The sequence below is a fragment of the Bos mutus genome, chromosome 5 (genome assembly GCF_027580195.1).
Source record: "Bos mutus isolate GX-2022 chromosome 5, NWIPB_WYAK_1.1, whole genome shotgun sequence".
Lineage (NCBI taxonomy): Eukaryota > Metazoa > Chordata > Mammalia > Artiodactyla > Bovidae > Bos > Bos mutus.
In genome coordinates this window covers 93615387-93638315 of record NC_091621.1, presented here as the reverse complement: position 1 = coordinate 93638315, position 22929 = coordinate 93615387, and the positions used below count along the sequence as shown (strand labels likewise).

Sequence of the window (22929 nt, the reverse complement as noted above, 5' to 3'; positions counted from 1 at the left end):
CCCTTGGACTGCAAGGAGATTCAACCAATCCATCCTAAAGGAGATCAGTCCTGGGTGTTCTTTGGAAGGAATGATGCTGAAGCTGAAACTCCAATATTTTGGCCACCTCATGTGAAGAGTTGACTCATTGGAAAAGACCCTGATGCTGGGAGGGATTGGGGGAAGGGGGAGAAGGGGACGATAGAGGATGAGATGGCTGGATGGCATCACTGACTCGATGGACGTGAGTTTGAGTGAACTCCGGGAGTTGGTGATGGACAGGGAGGCCTGGCGTGCTGTCATTCATGGGGTCACAGAGTCAGACATGACTCTGTGAACTGAACTGAACTGAACTGAATATGATGGGTATGTCACTGCCCAGTAGCATAGGTAATAGGTCAGAGGCAAGGTAAGGTGCAACTATGAAACAGTTATGTGACTGAATAGCAGTTCTTTGGCATTAATAGTAATTCAATAAAATCTACATTTAATTTAGGACAAAAAACTGCAACTAAGTGTACATACAATATAATAGTATGTACATAATATGTACACTGGCTTCCCGGGTGGCTCAAGATGGTAAAGCATCTGCCTGCAATGAGGGAGACCTGGATTTTATCCCTGGGTTGGGAAGTTCTCCACTCCAGTATTCATGCCTGGAGAATCCCATGCACAGAGGAGCCTGGTGGGCTACAGTCTGTGGAGTTGCAAAGAATTGGACACGACCGAGTGAATAAGCACATACAATGTAATAGTAAAATATATGTGTTTATTTTTTTATTGCACTAATTCATTTCAGACAATTTCAATCTGTTCTACAAAAGAAAGAAAAAACAAACAAAATGACCAGTTAGACACTGGCTGGAAATGAAATATGTGATTTCCATATTATCAGGGAACCATTTTTATTCTGTGCAAGACCGTGTCAGGTAGACCACAATTACACTGATTACAAATTTATTCCGTCTGGCTTTTGGAATTTAGTGAAAGACCAACTGAAGACTGCGGCACCTTGTATCTTTCTCTCTCTCCCTGCTACCCCTTCAAATATATACATACACCTATGTTTAAAACATTCATGCAGACTGAGTGCGTTAAGCATGTATGATGTGTGCACACAATGCATGTATGCACCATTTTCAGATTAACAAATTTCTTTTGGTAATAAAAAAATGTTTCCAGTAAAGTTGCCCAACATTGAATGGCTCAACAAAACCCTAGGAAGTACTTCTATATGATCTAAAGTCAAGGGGTTGTATCCTCACAATCTTTCTCTCACAGGTATCTTGTGTAGTGACTAGAAATATTAGACACTGAACCAACAGTCGTTGTGGAAGTTGACTGATCTCTTTGAGACAAGGTCTAAATGGGTATTAGTAAGAATCCCAAGGAAGTTAGTTTATCCTGAGATTTGTTTCATCTCTTTCTAGTTGTATTAAGATAGATCAAGTTCTCCTGCGATAGTAGAAAATTCCCAGATCTCCAACTTAACATATAAAAAAAAACATTAATTTCTCATTCAATTAAAACCATGTGTGGGCTTAGGTTTCCTCCAACAACTGTCCTTCTTGTGGCAACTCAGCAATGTAGGCTGTTTTGATCTCGTGTCTCTACCATTTCAACACAAGGTCTCTTCCGCTGTCACTCAGCAGGGGAAGAAAGCTTTGGGCTGGTGGGTCTGGCAGCGGTAATTGAATGTTTTGGCTTGGACATGATACACTTCAGTTCTGCTCATCGTTCATTAGTATCTCAGCAGTGCCTCACTGAACTGCCATGGCTTAGAGAAATACAACCCATCCTCTGTCTCAGAAACAGAGAACAACTGGAGAGAATAAGAACAGAAGTTTCCACATACAGCCTGAATGGTTTCCAAGAAAACACACAACACAGCAATTCGGTTCTTTTAAGGGGAAAATAACTTAAAAAAATAAATAGATTGATGAAGAGACTATTGAATCATAAATGAAACGAACAGCTCTTAGATGCTGATTATGAAGTATTCTACAATTTGAATACATTAAAAATGTAACTAAAGCTAAGTTTAAAATCAATGTGAATTTATTTTAAAATGCCATATATTTAATATTTTAAAGCAACCTATCATTGTCAACTTATAACTGAAAAATAATTTTAAATAATAGAAACTAGGAGGATAGAAGGCCCAATGGTTTTGAGGTAAATCTTCACTGTGTTACTGAATATATGCTATTCAATCATTGGGGCATTGATTAAAGCAAATTTTCCTTCCTTTGACCATATACAATTTTTTTTTCTTATGTAATTCTCACAAAAACATTATAATGTAATGTAGTTATAATTTAAATTCCTGTTAGGCCAAAGCTTTAGGTATTATGCCAGTGTAGTTTCTGGTCATCTCAAAATCTCTATAAAAGGACTGCCAGGATTGAGTTGATTCTCTGAGAACTCTTCAGAGTAGCTTTTCTCTGGGACTTTTCCAACACTGGATCCCTGATGGATTAACAAAAATTGACCAGTCCCAAACCTGACACATAAAGCTGACACAAAAAATTTAGAACTAAATTGTTAACATAATTTATGATATTTAGTTTCCTCCTTAGTCACAAAATGGTGATTAAACTTACTGGTCCAGACACTGGAATTGGCTAGCGATCCTTAAACAAGAATACAAAATTGTATGAATTTATCAGAAACGGAAGCCAAGCTTAATGTTAACCTTTGTGAGAAAGTCTTTAATATAATTAATCTTATATGGATGTCATTTAGCATAGTTTGAGGTACCATCTGTTATAAGAAAGTTCAAATGCAGTGTTTTCTGGATGTGCTGAACTAGGTCAAGTCTGAAATCCCCTCCAGACCTGGGATTTGATGCGTAGACAGAGCGTGCAATTTTGCAGTCTGCTGAGCCAGAAGAGGATTTAACACTGCATTCAAAGCTGTATTCAAATTGTCAGAAAATGTTCAATAAAATAACATTGCAAATCATACTCAGTTAAACTAGCTGGCAAAGGTAGCATAACAAAACTGAGAATTAAAGCATATGAGACGTAGTGTTATTTACATGTTTTCAGGGCTTACGCACTGGGTGGCTCGCTATTTACAAGACAGCAGTTTCCACCCTTCCCCTCTGCTTTAAGGTTTGGTGTGAGGCCAAGTCCTCCATCTGACTTCATCTGAATGTGGTCTAGTTCAGATTAGTGTTTGTCACCACTCTTCACAGCAAACAGGAATTCAGCAGACTAGGGGAGGAGGAGGAGAAGGAGGAGGAGGGGCTAAGTCTGTTGAAGGTAAACATACCTGAGACAATCACAACATTGACATTTGGAGGTTGCATGGCAGTCAGATGTACATGGCTTAATTTTAGATAACTGTTGAAGGAAAGAGTGTTTTAGAATTCTCAAAATTTTTGCTGCCCCTGGAAAAAAAATCATTTGGGAAAGCATTATCTTCACCCTCTCTGAAGACATTTACAGGATTCTAAGCTTCTTACTTGGAAACTACTGGGACATGTGGCTGAAAGATGACAGATCATAAATCTGTTTCAAATAAATGAAGACATGGTTTGACAGAAGAGAAAAACCATGAATCAGAACAAATGGGTCAAAATAAAGCAAGTATTTTTAAAAGCTAAAAAAATGACATTCAATCAATATGAAAAACATTAACAAAAATAATAACAAAAAGTTTTAAAGATAATAAAAATAGCAATTTTATTCTTTATGAATACAGAAGATAAACTCTGAAATATGGGCCACACAATATTTTAATGGCTTTACACATTAACCTAACAGGCTTACGAAGTGAATTCTAGTCTAAAACTGAGGAAACTGAGGCAGAAAACAGGTTAAATACTAAGTTGGTAAATGATGGACCTGAGAATTGAACCCACACATCCAGGCTCCATCCTGCACAACCTGTGCTAATTTATGAAAGGGAAGAATACAAACCTTCTCATTAAAGGTTTGCAATGGAAACAATTCTCTCTCGTCTATTCCCAAATTACTTAACATGTGATGTAATTTCTGATGTTAATATCACTGGAGAGCTGTATCAATTTCAAATAATAGGTAAAATTTGAGAAAAGGAGCTAGTGGTTCTTGGCTCTGTTTTGTGCTCTATGACTAAGATTTAGAAGAGAATTAAATTACTTTATTCAAACCTTTTCTATTTCCTTCTCTGAAAATGTAAGGTTATAATGCTCATCATACCATCAAGTTCTTATTGATTTGGACTGACAGTTTCCCTTAAGAATTGATTAGAGCTTGGGAGAAGATTAATCTTTTGGCAGACTCTTTATTGTTACATTATATTAGCCAATACTGTAGAAGTTGATCTCTTGACTTTATATTCTTGTCATTTAGCTAATGTAACTCCAGGCTAAATTGCAGTATTGATTTGCTTGAGCTGTGGAATGTAAACCTTTTCCCACCAGGTAAACACGAGCAATTAAATGGAATTTGGCTTAGAAGGGAAATGATTTCCCCATAACTTTGCCCCATTAGAAGAAACCCTGGCACTCCAGTAAGCTACAGGGTTTAGTGCCAGGTGTGATGATGCACGCATCAGTCAGTGTAATCTGGTTACCAAGAAGCTAAGCCTGGAATTTGTAAATTCTTCAAGATCATCAGCGTCCTTTGGTGGGAGACACATCACAAAAGTGAACCTAAACAGACTGAGTAGCTTGGTTAAATAAAATAGGTGCATGTCACTGGCAGAAGGAACTGTTTTGCCTTCTGATAAGCATGGACTTGTCATCAGGTAGACATGGGCTGGAATCTGGCTTTACACCTTATGAAGCGGTGCTTGTCAAGCCATGATCACTGCTGAGTTACTGACCCATTCTCAGCCTTATTTTCCCCTCCTAAAAAAGCACTGTTAAGACCATTAATTAGCTGTATTTGCCAAGCACAATGCATGACGCATAGTAGGAGCTCAGTGCATTTATTTTTTAAATGACAAGCTATTTCTCAACAAATTCAATTACTGGGGAAAAACTGTATATAAAATATTCTTGCAAGACATAACTAATTAGACATTATTTTTATTAATTAAAAATCTTTTTGGAAGTCTGAATCCTTAGTATTCAATTATGAACGATGAGTAAATTGAATTATTCTAAATTGATTGAATAATGACATTATTCAATTTCTGCTTAATTTAAAAAATTAAAGTTATATTGATCCTCCAAGTCCCTCTCAAAAGCAAACCAAGACTGAATTTAAAGTATTTCCTCAAATCTAGGAGGTGAGTTTCTGATTTTTTGGATTACTTTGGCCAAAGATAAATGGCTCTTCTTCACAGGCACTAAACTAGAAATGCTCTTAGCTCTGAGAGTCATAGTAAGTCAGAGGGTTATTCTGACTTAGTAGGTCTTTTACCCTTTAGTCATGATAAAATTAAACACATCAACAGCACTGCCTTCTCAGCCTTCTGTTGGTGAGATATCTTTCCTTAAAGAATTTCACATGCATTTGAACTCTTGACCTGCTCAGTCCCCACACTAATCTTAAGATGGGTGGAAGCAAACAAGTTTGACTGTGTTGAAGATCAAGGGTAACAAATCTCATCACTGCCTCTTCCCTGGCAAGAAAATCTCTAGATTCACAATGCACAATATGGTGTCTACTAGTCACATGTGGCTGTATAAATTTAAACTAAATTAAATTTAAAAATTAATTTCCTCAGTCACACAAACTACATTTTAAGTGTTCAGTACTCACCTACAGCTAGTGGTTTACTATATGACATAAGGCATATATAGAAAGTTCCCCTCATCTCAGAAAGTTCTATCCAGAGGCACTGCTACATGATTAATGGTAAAAGCCCCAGATTATTTTTCTTTCACATTGAGCATACTAAGATATTATCTTCCTCTTACTTTCTTATTTTTCAAGAGAAAGAAATATGCAAAAATACTTAGAGCACAAAATGTAAAATTGAAGACCATCTCATGCTTTTATTCCCACTCCTTGTTTTGACTATTTCATGGAGTTGCTCCAACCTTGGGGTCTTATGTGGTCCCATGTCCTCTATTTCATAAAGGAAAGAAGTATGGCCACCTGACAGTGATCTCAGCATGTTGAAGCAAGCTTAATTGCCCAGAGGGTACCTGATACATTCTACTTCTCAAGTATTTCTGTTAGTCAATTGAATAGGTAATAATTAGAACAGGTAATTAGAAAAGGACAGGGTGCTCCTGTTTGGAATTTCTTGAATTTTGCTATTTCCTCCATTCTTACAACCCCAGGCCCCCATCTTACTTGAGTTTCCGACCTTGTTACTTGTTCATCATAATGGCAGGATTGGTGGTGCCACATGGCAAGAAGAGACAGTGAACTTTTCATGAGGGCTGAGAAGCCTCTGTCTCTTATCCCCAGAAGGTAGCTAATGAAGGTTGAGAAAATGTTGGTCCTTCATACTGCAAGCCAGCGCTAAATTAGAAAATGCCCAGAATGGCCTGAAACTGCATGTTCCTTTGTAGTACACACAGCACTGGATGAAAACATTCACCACTGGGGGGTGGGGGGAAAGGAATATATTTTGCTTCCACTTTTCCCACCACTGTGGATAAAATCCCTAACCAATCTTGAAAAGGATTATATAAGACAGGGGTCCCCAACCTCCAGGATCCGATGTCTGATGATCTGAGGTGGAGCTGATGTTAATAGTGATAAAGTGCATGCAATGTGCTTGAACCACCCCCAACCACCTCCCCTGCCAGACAGGTGGAGACTGTAAGAGATCACGGATGTTTTAATGTTGAGTTCTATTCCATTGTAAATCTTTAAGGAGAAACATTTTGGTATAGAAAAGTTAATAATTGTAGAGAAGCAGGTCAAACTGAAGCCATATAGAAGGAAAGGATGTGAAAAAGAATGAGTTGGATCCCAAAAGTATATACATACTCATTGCACACTTGCAAGTCTCAACCATTCATTTACCACTTTCTCCTTTTCTTCAGCCCAATCATACCTTCACCACCTACACTTGATCATGTTAGTATCCCTGCCCCAGTGATTGAACCCACTGCCGATGATTTGAAACTATTTACTACTTTTGCATATGTTCCTAGCATCCAGAGTAAAATTATGAATGTATTTTCCCATAGACACATTAGCTGGTTCCATAAATTTAGGCTTTAGGAAATCATTAACTGTGATGCGGAGAACTGATGATTTGAGACCAAGAATGAAAATAAGGACTCACTGAGCAGACTATTTCAAAAGCAGTGTGAAGGACAGGGAAGCCTGGGGTGCTGCAATCCATGGGGTTGCCAAGAGTGGGACACAACTAAGATGACAAAGGCTTTGGTTTGCGAGGCAGTTGTGAGAATGAATGGAAAAAAGTAGGTGAATTCAGGAAAAGTCTTGGAGTACAGCTGACAGGACTAAATTTGAAGTAGGGAGTAAGAGATAAAAGAGAGAAATGGGGAAGGATGGTACACTTATTGAGATGGGAAATATTACAGAAGACAGAGAAAGATCTCCGGTTGGCAGGGTGAGGTGGTGATGAAGAGCGCTGGTTTGGCATGTTGGGTACCGCATTAATCAGGCAGATGGATATAAGATCGGACTTAAAAGTCAATGATCTTTTAGCCTATGGCAAGTAGCAAAGCTGTGGAATCAGAAGAGAAACAGAGAGAGAATAAAGAAATGAGAGCATCAGCCCCATTACATTTAAGATTAAGGTCTATATAACACTGCATTATGGGTTATATAGAATTTTCAGGCTTTAGATTACTTAACATGTGTAATAGAGAATATGCCTTTCAATTTCTAAGGAATACAGACATTTCTGAGCACAAGAATTCATGTGGGGAACTGCCAGCGTTACCAAGGTAGAATCTCTGTGACACTCTGAATTTAATTCATATAAAAGAGAACATGTCTCTTATCAATAACTGTAGCTGGTTATCTGGATTTTTTGGAAGCTAGGACTGGAGTTCTCTAAAAAATTCTGATTTGATATTTCTACCTTTTATGTCATTTTATAAAACTGCTGCCAATGTCAGTTTTGATTTGATACAAAGTGTAAAAGTCTATGACTTGCTTTATGAGAAAAAAGAAAAATTATAAGAAAAATAAAGTGTGTTATTATTCTTAGCTACATAAAAAGCCATGAACAAAAAAACATACAGTTTGCCTGTAAAATTATAATGTAGAATTAATTCTGAAAAACAGCTCACTGAGATAATTACTAAAATTGTACTAATTGCATCCGTTATATATTTTTAATAAATCTATAAATCTTTACATTTTTAGAAGTTATGGAAAGCAAACAAAAAGAAAGATACAGAGAATTACAGAAAAGTATGTTTCATAAAGGTAGTATGTTTCACAGTATTTGGTGGATCTAACATTTTTAGAAAAGAATACCTACACAAAACAGCAAAAACTCAAAATTTATTACATCTTGCCACAAGACATTTTCTATAATCTGCTTCAGTATATGAACTTGTTAAGCCAGTGATTTGTTCATTCTGTAGCTTCAGTTATTTCTTTTTAAATCAGCTTCCAGACTTTTGAGAACTGAATCTTTGCCAGGACTGAGTCGTTTTCCTATCTTTTGAATGATTTTGTTCCTTGATCTCTGTGTATTTCTCAAAAATAAAAGACTAGTTTGCACCACAGTTGAGTCAGAGTGGGAGTCTAAAAGCCTATTAGATATCCTTCAGCATTCATTAACACCAGGATTCACATATTGTTCTGAATATTCCTACTTCTGACCTGATCCCTAAACTCTCTCTTCACCTGTCCCCAGCTCCTGCTGGGTCCTCAGTATCTCCTATTCTTGACTCTAAAATCCTGTGCATACAATCCCTTCTCTAACTTTTCTTCCTCCCTCCTATTGTAGCTGAAACCTGATAGACCAGGACCAGTGAATCTAGTATTTATAGCTCACTCCCAATACTGGGAGGCCAGGTATAGCTTGGTACTCTAAGAAATTATTTGACAAATAATTTTTCATATGGCTTCCCTGGTAGCTCAGCTGGTAAAGAATCAGCCTGCAATATAGGAGATCCTGTTTCAATTCCTGGATTGGGAAGACCCCCTGGAGAAGGGATAGGCTACCCACTTCAATATTCTTGGGCTTCCCTGTGGCTTAGACCATAAACAATCCACCTACAATGCGGGATATCTGAGTTCCATCCCTGGGTTGAAAAGATTCCTTGGAGGAGGGCATGGAAACCCAGTTCAGTATTCTTGCCTGGAGAATCCCCATGGACAGAGGAGCCTGGCAGGCTACAGTCCATGACGTCACAAAGAGTCAGTCACGACTAAGCGACTAAGCATAGCACAGTCCCTACTTATACTCTTAGGGGATCTTGTAAATTTGGGTAGCACATCAATTTAGTAGCATTCTAGTAGCTGTGATTTAGTTATCCCATGTAGCACTTGGAAATGCAGGTTCATTTTAAAGTGTTCAAAAGGCAGGTTACTGTTTTATGACAGTTCTTTAACTTTCTCATAGGACCTCATTTCTTATTGTACCACAGCAATTTTAGTTATTCCTTTAAATTAACACTCAGACTCTATTAGCTCAAGTTTAATTTATTACTAGTGGAATAACTGATCAATTATTTATGAACTCACTACTATATACCAAGTTCACACACAGGCTAAGTACCAGGAAATTCCTTCAGGATATAATAAACAAGATAGATGTGGGCTCTTCCTTCAGAAAGATATGTATAAAACAAATAAGAACATATATTATTAATTATAAGTGATAACTAACACAAAATATTATTTAATTCTGTACGTACTCCATGGGCTTCCCTGATGGCTCAACAGTCTAAGAATCCACCTGCCAATGCAGGAGATGCGAGTTCAACTCTGGGTTGGGAAGATCACCTGGAAAGGGAAACTGCAATCTCCTCTGGTATTCTTGCCTGGAAAATTACATGGACAGCGGGGCCATGGGGTCACAGAGTCGGACATGACTTAGCGACTAAACAACAACACACACAAAATATGATTTCATTCTATATGTACTCCATAGGAAATTACAATTTAATCTCTAAAGTTTTGACAAAATTATATTTTCAGTGCGATCATATAAATCCAGTTCCCAACCTAAGAACTATTAATTTATTTTGGCTTCTTGCTCCTCTGAGTAGTCTGGAGACTTAGCAGAGTTGTTTACTGGTATGTAAACAGAAGACTAGGGGCTAAGTGCTTAGATTCAATAACTCCAGTTTTTCTCTTATAGTTTTATAAATGTCTTCCAGGTATTTACATATCTTTTTTCTTATTCAGAATTTATTATGCAAAGACATTTTAATTTAGCGAATGAGTAATTCTTTTGTCGTTCTTTAAAGCATATTAAGCATTTTCTGATTCCAGTCAGTATAACTGTCAGAAAAAAGTTATAATTGTAGATACCTGACTCAGTGCAGAATCATATCAATCATACGGACACTGTTCTGGTTTTGATTTCAAAGCAATTACTGAGTAAGGCTTCACTGAACTGCAACATGAATCAGCATTTAGCGAGGCTGAGTTTAAACCTCTATTCCAGATTCTGAGTGACAGAGAACTTCTAAATAGGGCACTGTTTGTTCACAGTTTTAGGTATCTGTGATTTACTTGGCTTTATTAGACAATAGGGGCTTTGGTTCAGTTATATTTTTAACATTCCTTAAAATAAATCAAAGAATGTTCCCATTTTGGATGAGAATTAGTATGGTGGAGGAAATGAAGAATTTATAAGTGCCAGGTATCCAGGGATTATGAGCTGGGCTCTGTGCTGAACTGCTTTGGTTAATACTTTATTGGTTGCATGTAATAGAAACTGGCTCTGGCTAGCTTAAGGGAAAAAAGTAAGTGGTGCTGGCATATTGGAGGAATATTTGGGTAGCTCAAAGAATCCAAGACTCAGGAAAGACAGTGATCAGGGGACTTCTGCCCTCAGAAGTAGAGTTCCTGTCTTGCCCCCTAGGGTAAAATAGTTGAAATACCTCAGCACATGACTTTTCACAAGAGGCCCAGTTTTGGTCTTCAACTATGGACCAGCCAGTCAGTGTCAGAGGGGCAGAATAATATTGTTTAGCCAGTTGCTTGTGGGCAACTGCACCTGTGTTTTGTGGGCAGTTCCCAGAGAAAGGGGGCTTATTGTGAACTGGAGGCCATACCAATGAGGTCTACTCTATGGGGCATTTTACAAGCTTAATTTTTTTTTTTTTAAGTCTATTAAACTCACTATTTTCACCTCACAAATGAGAAAACACAGACTCCATTTGGCTAGGCAACTTGTCCAATGTTCCACAGTTAGAATGTGGCAGGGCTTGAATTCTAACTAGGCTTATAAAAGGGGGTTAGTCTCCTTCTTTAAAGATTAAAGTCATGTGATGACTATTTGGATAAATATTTCCAGATAATTTCTCATGGAGAGATGTTCAGTTCAGTTCAGTCGCTCAGTCATGTCCGACTCTTTGCAACTCCATGAATCACAGCACGCCAGGCCTCCCTGTCCATCACCAACCCCCGGAGTTCACTCAAACTTCACGTCCATCGAGTCGGTGATGCCATCCAGTCATCTCATCCTCTGTTGTCCCCTTCTCCTCCTGCCCCCAATCCCTCCCAGCAGCAGAGTCTTTTCCAATGAGTCAACTCTTCACATCAGGTGGCCAAAGTACTGGAGTTTCAGCTTTAGCATCAGTCCTTCCAATGAACACCCAGGACTGATCTCCTTTAGGATGGACTGGTTGGATCTCCTTGCCATCCAAGGGACTCTCAAGAGTCTTCTCCAACACCACAGTTCAAAAGCATCAATTCTTTGGCGCCCAGCTTTCTTCACAGTCCAACTCTCACATCCATACATGACTACTGCAAAAACCATAGTCTTGACTAGACAGACCTTTGTTGACAAAGTAATGTCTCTGCTTTTGAATATGCTATCTAGGTTGGTCATAACTTTCCTTCCAAGGAGTAAGCGTCTTTTAATTTCATGCCTTCAGTCACCATCTGCAGTGATTTTGGAGCCCCCCAAAATAAAGTCAGCCACTGTTTCCACTGTTTCCCCATCTATTTCCCATGAAGTGATGGGACCAGTGGAGAAGGCGATGGCACCCCACTCCAGCACTCTTGCCTGGAAAATCCCATGGACAGAGGAGCCAGGTAGGTTGCAGTCCATGGGGTCGCTAAGAGTCGGACACGACTGAGTGACTTCACTTTCACTTTCATTCACTGGAGAAGGAAATGGCAACCCACTCCAGTGTTCTTGTCTGGAGAATCCCAGGGATGGTGGAGCCTGGTGGGCTGCCGTCTGTGGGGTCGCACAGAGTCGGACACGACTGAAGCGACTTAGCAGCAGCAGATGGGACCAGGTGCCATGATCTTTGTTTTCTGAATGTTGAGCTTTAAGCCAACTTTTTCACTCTCCTCTTTCACTTTCATCAGAAGGCTCTTTAATTCCTCTTCACTTTCTGCCATAAGGGTGGTGTCATCTGCATATCTGAGGTTCTTGATATTTCTCCCTGCAATCTTGATTCCAGCTTGTGCTTCTTCCAGCCCAGCGTTTCTCATGATGTACTCTGCATCTAAGTTAAATAAGCAGGGTGACAATATACAGCCTTGACGTACTCCTTTTCCTATTTTGAACCAGTCTGTTGTTCCATGTCCAGTTCTAAGAGATGTTAGGCATCTGCAATTTTATACCAGAAAGAATAAAACTACCTGTTGAAAGATCTGGGGTTGAATCCCCCCCAACTCTACCTGGTCCTCATGGGCAATTAAATACCTAATCTTCTACACTAATCAACATGGATATATCATCTCCTACACAGGGTTATTTCAACTTCACAGGGGTACTGAGATAATAATGTGAAAATACTTGGTTCAAAGCAGATACTCATTTGTTTTTTGAGGAAATAACTCTTCTAATAATGAACCCTCAAGCATGTTACTAAAAATGGAGTCACAATTTGACAGTGCTATGTCACTCAAAAAATCTAATTACTCTCTTACCCATAGTCTTTCAAGATGGTGCTTTATTCACCTAGACATAAAGGTAGGAAATGCTATAAAAAGTGGTTAGGAAATTATATAATAGGAGGGGAGAGTTTTAGATACAAAACATTTGACTACTTTGAGACTTTCAGCTCACGTATCAGGGAGAATCTCTTATCTTTGGTCACAGTGTTGCAGGGAGGGGGACCCCCTTTAAGGGCCTGAAACTGGGCTCTTGTCTAACACTCAGAAATGAATTGTCTGGGGAGATATATGTGCTGACATATATAAAAGCAAGAGATTTCGTTGGGAATAAAATCCCCAATTTTACTGGGGGCCCGGGCGGAGAGCAGTAGGGTAAGGGAACGTAGGAGAACTGCTCCGCCACATAGCAGTCTTGTGCTTTGTGGTGATGGGATTAGTTTCTGGGTTGTCTTCAGCCAGTCATTCTGACTCAGAGTCCTCCCTGGTGGTGCATGCCTTGTTCAGTCTACATGGATGCCAGGGAGAAGGATTCTGGGAGGTGGTCTGACATGTGGTGTCTCCTTTTGACCTTTCCCAAGCTCTTCTGGTTGATGGTTTATTAGTTCCATGTTCCTTACCAGGACCTCCTGTCAAAACAACTCATGCAAATGGTTACTCTGGTGCCTGGCCAGGGTGGGCGGTTTCAGTCAGTGTGCTTCCCCTAACAACAGCACAATGCTTAAATTGTGAGAAATTAAACTGTAAGCATTAGATTTAAATGTTTAAGTCTAATTCTCTTAGTGAATGCTACCTGACATGGTTTATGTCCTTCTGATAACCAGAACAAAAAGAGAATACAGTTCTAAATGTGGAAACCTGTAACTGAATATCACTGAAACAGATTATTAGCTAATTCAGTTTGGAAGGATAAATGTATTAAATAGAACTATGTCCAGATGATTATTCTCAGTTATCTTTAAGGACAACTTCATGGGATAAAAATATTGCAGCAATCTAAGAATTTATTATTGTGCATGGTGCGTGTTCTGAAAATATTCAGAGACTGATCAGTATCAATTTGTTCCAAATTACTTCAGACAATAATTAGTCTACATCAAGAGCAAAACTAGAACTCCAAATGGAAGAACAAAAAAATCATTCTGTGCTGGTTGGGATAGAAAGAGAGGTGGAGATGATTATATTCTCTTGCTACACCCTCTATCTCTGGATCTTAGTTTCAACGACCTTCTATGCTTCATTTTCATTGAACTCGTATCTGAGTAACTCATAAAATATCCTATCCTTTTAAATTTGATGACAGAGTAAACTGATTTTAAACATGACCATAACATTGTTTTATTGACTTGTTTTTAGATTAAAAGCCCTTTCTCCCCTTTTTAACTGTGCTTCATTTCAAATCAGTGGCCTGCTTGCCTTAATTTCTTATTTAAATTTGTAAGATAAAACAACTAAATAGTCATGAACAATTTAAAGATTCTTGAAGTGAAGTAAAAGTCACTCAGTACTGTCCGACCATTGGCATCCCCATGTACTGCAGTCCTCCAGGCTCCTCTGTCTACTGGGATTCTCCAGGCAAGAATACTGGGTTGGGTTGCCATGCCCTCCTCCAGGGGATCTTCCCAACCCAGGGATGAAACCCAGGTCTCCCACATTGTAGGTGGATTTTTACCATCTGAGCCAAGAGAAGCCCTTGGTAAATATTATTGAGCCACCAGGGAAGCCCTTGGTAAAATAAGCCCTTGTTAAAGATTCTTGGTGTGTAGGTATAAGGTAAAAACATCATCATCCATAGATGTAGAAGTTAGACTTAGAAAAAAAATTAAAAAAAAAACTTTAAAGTATTAAAAACAACAATAACCAAATAATATTTGAAGCTCTCTTTATTACACCAAGAAATCCCAGAAAAGTACAAAGCCAATGAAAGTAGGAGCATTTCAGGAAACAAAACAAAAATGTTTGCAAACATTTTCAATGATATTTTAGTTTTGATGTCAAAAGAAAAAACAAAAACCTCATGATTTTGCACTGAAGCACACTGCTCATGAATTAAGTACATCCTGAAGTACTGGGAAACGATTTCACATCTCATATTTGAACCTGATTCCATTATATTTATATATAAGAGGGAATATACATTCCCTGAGTTATATTCTCTTTCTAGAGATTAAGTTCATGGTGTGATTTTTAAGAAAAAAGATTTTATTGATTCATAGTGACTGTGAAGAACAGAAATAGGAGATAAGCATATTATACATATATATTCTTTTAGGTGGTACATAAGATCAAAGTTGAATTAATTTAATAATCTTCAGTGTTTTTCATTGCTACCAATGACAATATGTGGATCCCACTATAGAAGAGGTTGGTAACATCAGAATGATTCTCTGGCATATCCATGCTTTATAGTGAAGTTACACAGATAAAAAGGTGACGTTGAAAACCATGCTATTTATATCCTCAAAATCAAATAAATGTATGATGACATTCTAGAATCTCATCTGGAGTCACTGTGAAATGCTAAGTAAAGATATTTACTATTCTTGCCAAATACAGTGTGACCGGCCGCCAGAAGCTGTAAAGTTTATTTAATTAAATTTGGTAATTTTCAATGGTTTTGAGGGCACATCATACTGTATGCTGCTGCTACTATTGCTACTAATAAAATAACATTAAACATAAAGGAGAAAATAAATTAGATCTCTTGTTCTTCTAAATATTGTTTTAGTTTATCCTTGAAGTGGAAACCAATTTTCCAAGGTTTGGAAAGAAAACAAAAACATCTTTATAATTCAGAGCATGTATTTTAGAGGTCTAATGATTTATCCATTGCCAGTGTGGGTTAGCTTGTCACGTTTTCTTTATTCAATGTCAACTGGTTCTGTAGCTATTAAAGCACTTAACTGTTTCTGAGCACAGGAAAGGAACAGTTCCAAACTGGACAGGCTTCTTTGGCGGATGACTTGGTCAAGCTGTTGATATTTTTTTAAAGAAAGAGAGAGAAAGAAAAAAGAATATACTTAGTTGAGGGATAAAGAATAGTATGCCACTGAAGCCCACTAGACAAAACTTTTCAGATGCTGATTCAGAAAATCAAACAGTGCTTTAAACTCAGATATAGTGCAGTCACTATTTTTGGTCTATCATCTAAGATGAAATGACAATTGTTACAATTTTATAATTGATGTTGATATTCAGCTACTGGAAAATACCGTAAACTTGATCAGAGTGATTTCAGAAAATATAAAATAGTATTTAAAATATCATTTCTTAATGAATATACAGACAAGACATCCACAAATATCATAAAACATAACAGATGCAAAAAACAACAGAAAAACATAGTAGGGAAAAACAGCATAATTACACCAGGCCTAAGTTTACCTGGGACAAGAAATAAGTGAGGACATACACAATATCCTAAAATTAAGAGAACGTTCCTGGGAAAGGGGTATTTTAAGGAATATTTGATACTGTTGAAACTTAAATTTGACTTGGTCTATCTGCTGAGTCAGAGATTTTTTTATTAGGATAATTTTAGTGTATTAATAATAAATGCAATGAACAAAATCATAGAGGTTTAGTAATAAAAATCATATAAAAACTTTCATGATGTTAAGGATTATTAACTACATCAGAAAAAGTTTCTAATTCTCCTGCCTTAAAAAATTGTTCATGGTATAAAAATAACCAACATATTACCTACAGGTTATAGAAGAATGGATGAACGCAAAAGAAAGCCAAATAAATTCCATTTCACAATACACACCTGTCATATTTATGTAAAAGTTGACATATTCCTCCACAAGCTCCCTCAACATAAAGGACAAATCCAAACAAAAATTCTCTAGTAAATTACACATCTATAATCCACTAATTTTTAAAATGACTGAAAAAAATGGAAGATTAAAATGTTGATATATCCTAAAAATTAATCAAAAAGAATACAGTATATTTATCAAAATCCTCATGTAAAAAGATTGAAAACTACTAAGACTCCCTCTAATATTAGGGATTTTAATGTATATACAGAAACAGGATTCTTGCTTATCCTTTTCCTCATTTTTTTTTTTCGTTCTTCTCTCAAATGATAACTTTAGGTAAATATATACTTTATGCTTACAAGTTTCTATTAAATAAGACAGTTCTTTACAAGGTAAACCCCAAGTGAGCAGAGAGCTTCTCTGTCTTGATGACTATTGTACCTCAGCATTAGAAGAAGGTTTGGTCACACGTTAGACAACCCATAAATATTTTCTGAGATTGAATGAATCATTACATACTTAACCCAAATAGAGCAAAACAATCTACTAGGAAATGATAGGTATACTTTTAATTCTAAAAGTAAAAACATGCCTAATAATCTAAAAAGCTATGTAGTAGACATTTGAAATTTTTAAAGTTTCATTTTAATACACATAAAGCATACTGAAAGTTAACTATTTGAAGTTTTTTTAACTTTACAATATTGTACTGGAAGTTTTAAAAATTATTTTGCACTTGGTCTAAATTCAAATAGCAGAGAAGGGTATACCAACCCCAGGTCTTGTATATTCCTAGTGGTTTCTACCTACTTTGGATGTTTCCAAGCACTTGAAGATGGGTTTTAAAAAATATTTGGTCCAGAGGCTGTAAATGTTAACCATAGGAGGGTTTACATAATCACTTTGTTCCACTGCCATTACTGGAAATTTTTCCTATCTTTTTTTTAAAGAAATTGCTTGACTGTATTTCATGATTTATTTAGCAACTCTCCCACTGATAGACATGTAAGTTTATTTCAATTTTGCCTTATTTTGCAGCAAAAAAGAAATTTCAACCTGGGTGCATTCCCTTCAGATGTTCAAAGGTTTATAAAGGGATTCTAATATATGGATTTTCTACATTGTAAGATTTGGATAGTTTATTTTTAGATGCAAAATAATGTGATGATATACGATATAATATCATATAATTGTGGTTGAACATGTTAGTATGTTCACATGGGCACTGTGTGAAGAACAGGCTATGAGAGGAGCAAGACAAAAAAAACAAGAGATACAATATACAAGGGAGTCAGTAAATGTGTGAAAAATAAACACAATTAACAAAAAAATCTCATTAATAGAGAAAAGTGTAATACTTCTGATCAGTTCAGTTCAGTCGCTCAGTCGTGTCCGACTCTTTGCGACCTCATGAACCGCAGTACGCAGGCCTCCCTGTCCATCACCAACTCCCAGAGTCCACCCAAACCCATGTCCATTGAGTCAGTGATGCCATCCAGCCATCTCATCCTCTGTCATCCCCTTCTCCTCCTGCCCTCATTCTTTCCCAGCGTCAGGGTCTTTTCAAATGAGTCAGCTCTCCACATGAGGTGGCCAAAGTATTGGAGTTTCAGCTTCAACATCAGTACCTCCATGAATACCCAGGACTGATCTCCTTTAGGATGGACTTGTTGGATCTCCTTGCCGTCCAAGGGACTCTCAAGAGTCTTCTCCAACACCACAGTTCAAAAGCATCAATTCTTCAGCGCTCAGCTTTCTTTACAGTCCAACTCTCACATCCATACATGACTACTGGAAAAACCGTAGCCTTGACTAGACGGACCTTTGTTGACAAAGTAATGTCTCTGCTTTTGAATATGCTGTCTAGGTTGGTCATAACTTTCCTTCCAAGGAGCAAGCGTCTTTTAATTTCATGGCTGCAATCACCATCTGCAGTGATTTTGGAGCCCAGAAAAATAAAGTCAGCCACTGTTTCCACTGTTTCCTCATCTATTTCCAATGAAGTGATGGGACTGGATGCCATGATCTTAGTTTTCGGAATGTTGAGATTTAAGCCAACTTTTTCACTCTCCTCTTTCACTTTCATCAAGAGGCTCTTTAATTTCTCTGCACTTTCTACCATAAGGGTGGTGTCATCTGCATATCTGAGGTTATTGATATTTCTCCCGGCAATCTTGATTCCAGCTTGTGCTTCTTCCAGCCCAGTGGTTTCTCATGATGTACTCTGCATCTAAGTTAAATAAGCAGGGTGACAATACACAGCCTTGACGTACTCCTTTTCCTATTTGGAACCAGTCTGTTGTTCCATGTCCAGTTCTAACTGTTGCTTCCTGACCTGCATACAGGTTTCTCAAGAGGCAGGTCAGGTGGTCTGGTATTCCCATCTCTTTCAGAATTTTCCACAGTTTATTGTGATCCGCACAGTCAAATGCTTTGGCATAGTCAATAAAGCAGAAATAGATGTTTTTCTGGAACTCTCTTGCTTTTTCAATGATCCAGAGGATGTTGGCAATTTGACCTCTGGTTCCTCTGCCTTTTCTAAAACCAGCTTGAACATCTAGAATTTCACAGTTCACATGTTGCTGATACTTCTAGGTAACTGACCAAAAATATTACAGCCAATGGTGATCCGACACACACTTCTCTCTTAGATGCCAAAGTACTTATAATTCATTTTTTTCCTACTGTCAGTGCAGTTGCTGTTTTCATTGTTCCACAATCCAGAGTAGCCAGCAGGATTCTTCATAGGGAATGCCAGTGTTCTGATTAGACACCTAGCCAGTCACCTCTGTTCATCCATTCATATCCTGTCCTTTTAAAAAATTATTTATTTTTTACTGAATGGAAGATTCTTTAAATTCTGTAATGCTTTGTAATTTTCAAAAGTTTTACAAGGATGATTTCATATAATCTCATAATAACCCCGTTTTTTCCTTCTACCCCTATGTTGCCTCTTTTCCCTTCCCTCTCCCCAGAGGTAACCAGTAGTGTGTTATATATGTGAGTCTGCATCTTTTTTGTTTTATTCACAAGTTTATTGTACTTTTTAGATTTCACATATAGTGAAATAGATTTCACAAATACCATATAGTATTTGTCTTTCTCTTTCTGGCTTACTTCACTTAATATGCCAAGTCCATCCATGCTGCCGCAGATGGCAAAATTTCATTCTTTTTTTATTGCTGAGCAATATTCCATTGTGTGTGTCTATATATACATCGTCTTTACTATTCATCTGTTGATGGACATTGAGGTTGCTTCTGTACCTTGGCTACTATAAATAATGCTGGAATGAACATTTGGGTACATGTATCTTTTCAAATTAGTATTTTTGTTTTTAACTATATACCCAGGAGTGGAATTGCTGGGTGATATGGTGGTTCCATTTTTAGTTTTTTGAGAAATCTCCATATTGTTTTCACCAGTGGCTGCACCAATTTACATTCCCACCAACAGCATATGAGAGTTCAGTTTTCTCCACATCCTCACCAATATTTGTAATTTCTATTCTTTTCAATGATAGTCATTCTGGCAGGTGTGAGGTGGTATCTCATCATGGTTTTGATTTGCATTTCCCAGATGATTAGTGATGTTGATCATCTTTTCCTGTGTTTGTCTGCTGTCTGCATTTCCTTTGAAAAAAAAGTTTATTCAGTTCTTCCACCCATTTTTAATCAGGTTGTTTGATAGGATCTGCATATTTTAAATTGTGATAGTTATTACCAAATTGCTTTCCAGAGCAAGTGACAGTGAAAGTTCCTCAGTTGTGTCTGACTCTTTGGGACCAGAATACTGGAGTTGGTAGCCATTCCCTTCTCCAGGGAATGTTCCTAACCCAGGGATTGAACCCAGGTCTCCCGCAGTGCAGGCAGATTCTTTACCATCTGAGCCACCTATTAGTCCCAGATGTAGTGTACAAAAGCACTGGTTTTTCCCTGTTTTGTCTAAACCACTGTATAATTTTCTATTTTCTATTTATAATTTAATATAATGAATTATTTTATTACTTACTTAAAAATTATACTATCGACAGACATTTGGATTGTTCCTAATCTTTCGCTTTTATACTAGCAAAATGCTGTAGTGAACACCTATCACACAGACCTCTGTATGCTACAATATCTTATAGAAATTGCTTGAGCCAAAAAACATGTCATCTGCAATGCTACTTCTATCGTAAATCAGGTTTCCATATATGCCTGAATCTTTCTTCAGCCTCCCTATTCTGCTTCCACAGACAGTTCACCCTATTCCTATGTAAATATGTCACTTAAGTATGGTGAGACTCTTTGTGACCCCATGAACTGTTATAGCCCTAAAGGCTCCTCTGTCCATGGGATTCTCCAGGCAAGAATACCGGAGTGTGTTCCCATGCCCTCCTCCAGGGTATTTTCCTGACCCAAGGATTGAACACAAGTCTCCCATATCTCCTGCATTGCAGGCAGAGTCTTTACCACTCATGGACTTCTTGGTTGCACAGATGGTAAAGAATCTGCCTGCCATGCATGAGACCTGGGTTCAATTCCTGGGTCAGGAAGATCCCCTGCAGAAAGGAATGGCAACCCACTCTGTATTCTTGCCTTGAAAATTTCATGGACAGAAGAGCCTGGTGGGCTACAGTCCATAGGTTCACAAGGTCAGACATGACTGAAACTAAGACTTTCACTTTCCTTACCATTGGGGAAGCCCATGGAAATATGCTTTTAAATACTACAACTGTGTAAATAAATTTCAGCATATCACATATACCTACCATTCAACCAACCATACCATCTAATACTTTAGAAGAATATAAATTACTTCAGTTCAGTTCAGTTCAGTCGCTCAGTTGTGTCTGACTCTGTGACCCCATGAACCACAGCACGCCAGGCCTCCCTGTCCATCACCAACTCCCAGAGTCTACCCAAACCCGTGTCCAAAGAGTTGGTGATGCCATCCAACCATCTTATCCTCTGTTGTCCCCTTTTCCTCACACCCTCAATCTTTCCTAGCATCACAGTCTTTTCAAATGAGTTATCTCTTCGCATCAGGTGGCCAAAGTATTGGAGTTTCAGCTTCAGCATCAGTCCTTCCAATGAACACCCAGGACTGATCTCCTTTAGAATGGACTGGTTGGATCTCCTTGCTGTCCAAGGGACTCTCAAGAGTCTTCTCCAACACCACAGTTCAAAAGCATCAATTCTTCAGCGCTCAGCCTTCTTTATAGTCCAACTCTCACATCCATACATGACTAATGGAAAAACCATAGCCTTGACTAGTCAGACCTTTGTTGACAAAGAAATGTCTCTGCTTTTTAATATGCTGTCTATGTTGTCATACCTTTCCTTCCAAGAAGTAAGCATCTTTTAATTTCATGCCTACAATCACCATCTGGAGTGATTTTGGAGCCCAAAAGTGTAAAGTCTGACACTGTTTCCACTGTTTCTCCATTTATTGGTCATGAAGTGATGGGACCAGATGTCATGTTCTTAGTTTTCTGAATGTTGAGCTTTAAGCCAACTTTTTGACTCTCCTCTTTCATTTTCATCAAGAGGCTCTTTAGTTCTTCCTTACTTTCTGCCATAAGGGTGGTGTCATCTGCATATCAGAGAAGGCAATAGCACCCCACTCCAGTACTCTTGCCTGGAAAATCCCATGGATGGAGGAGCCTGGTAGGCTGCAGTCCATGGGGTCGCTAAGAGTCAGGCACAACAGAGCGACTTCACTTTCACTTTTCACTTTCATGCACTGGACAAGGAAATGGCAACCCACTCCAGTATTCTTGCCTGGAGAATCCCAGGGATGGGGGAGCCTGGTGGGCTGCCATCTATGGGGTCCCACAGAGTTGGACACGACTGAAGTGACTTAGCATAGCATAGCATAGCAACTGCATATCTAAGGTTATTGATATTTCTCCCGGCAATCTTGATTCCAGCTTGTGCTTCCTCAGCCCAGCGTTTCTCATGATATACTCTGCATCTAAGTTAAATAAGCAGGGTGACGATATACAGCCTTGATGTACTCCTTTTCCTATTTGGAACCAGTCTATTGTTCCATGTCCAGTTCTAACTGTTGCTTCCTGACCTGCATACAGGTTTCTCAAGAGGCAGGTCAGGTGGTCTGGTATTCCCATCTCTTTCAGAATTTAACACCATTTATTGTGATCCACACAGTCAAAGGTTTTGGCATAGTCGATAAAGCAGAAGTAGATGTTCTTCTGGAACTCTCTTGCTTTTTTGATGATCCACTGGTGACTTCTAATTCACTCATTTTAGTGTCTCCATTTGTTTTATATG

General features: G+C 38.1%; 1 protein-coding gene across 6 annotated transcripts in view; it reads right to left on the bottom strand.

Annotated features, from left to right (window-relative positions):
* Positions 1-14755: 14755 nt before the first annotated feature.
* CCDC91 (coiled-coil domain containing 91) overlaps positions 14756-22929 on the bottom strand; it is a 398212-nt gene continuing 390038 nt past the window's right edge. For all 6 annotated transcript variants that reach the window (XR_011464286.1, XM_070371255.1, XM_070371253.1 and 3 more), the window contains one exon: positions 14756-15862. Coding sequence is in view for 5 of the 6 variants with exons in the window: in XM_070371253.1 (XP_070227354.1) it covers positions 15752-15862 (111 nt within the window). In the remaining variant the exon portion in view is untranslated. The remainder of the gene's footprint in view (positions 15863-22929) is intronic.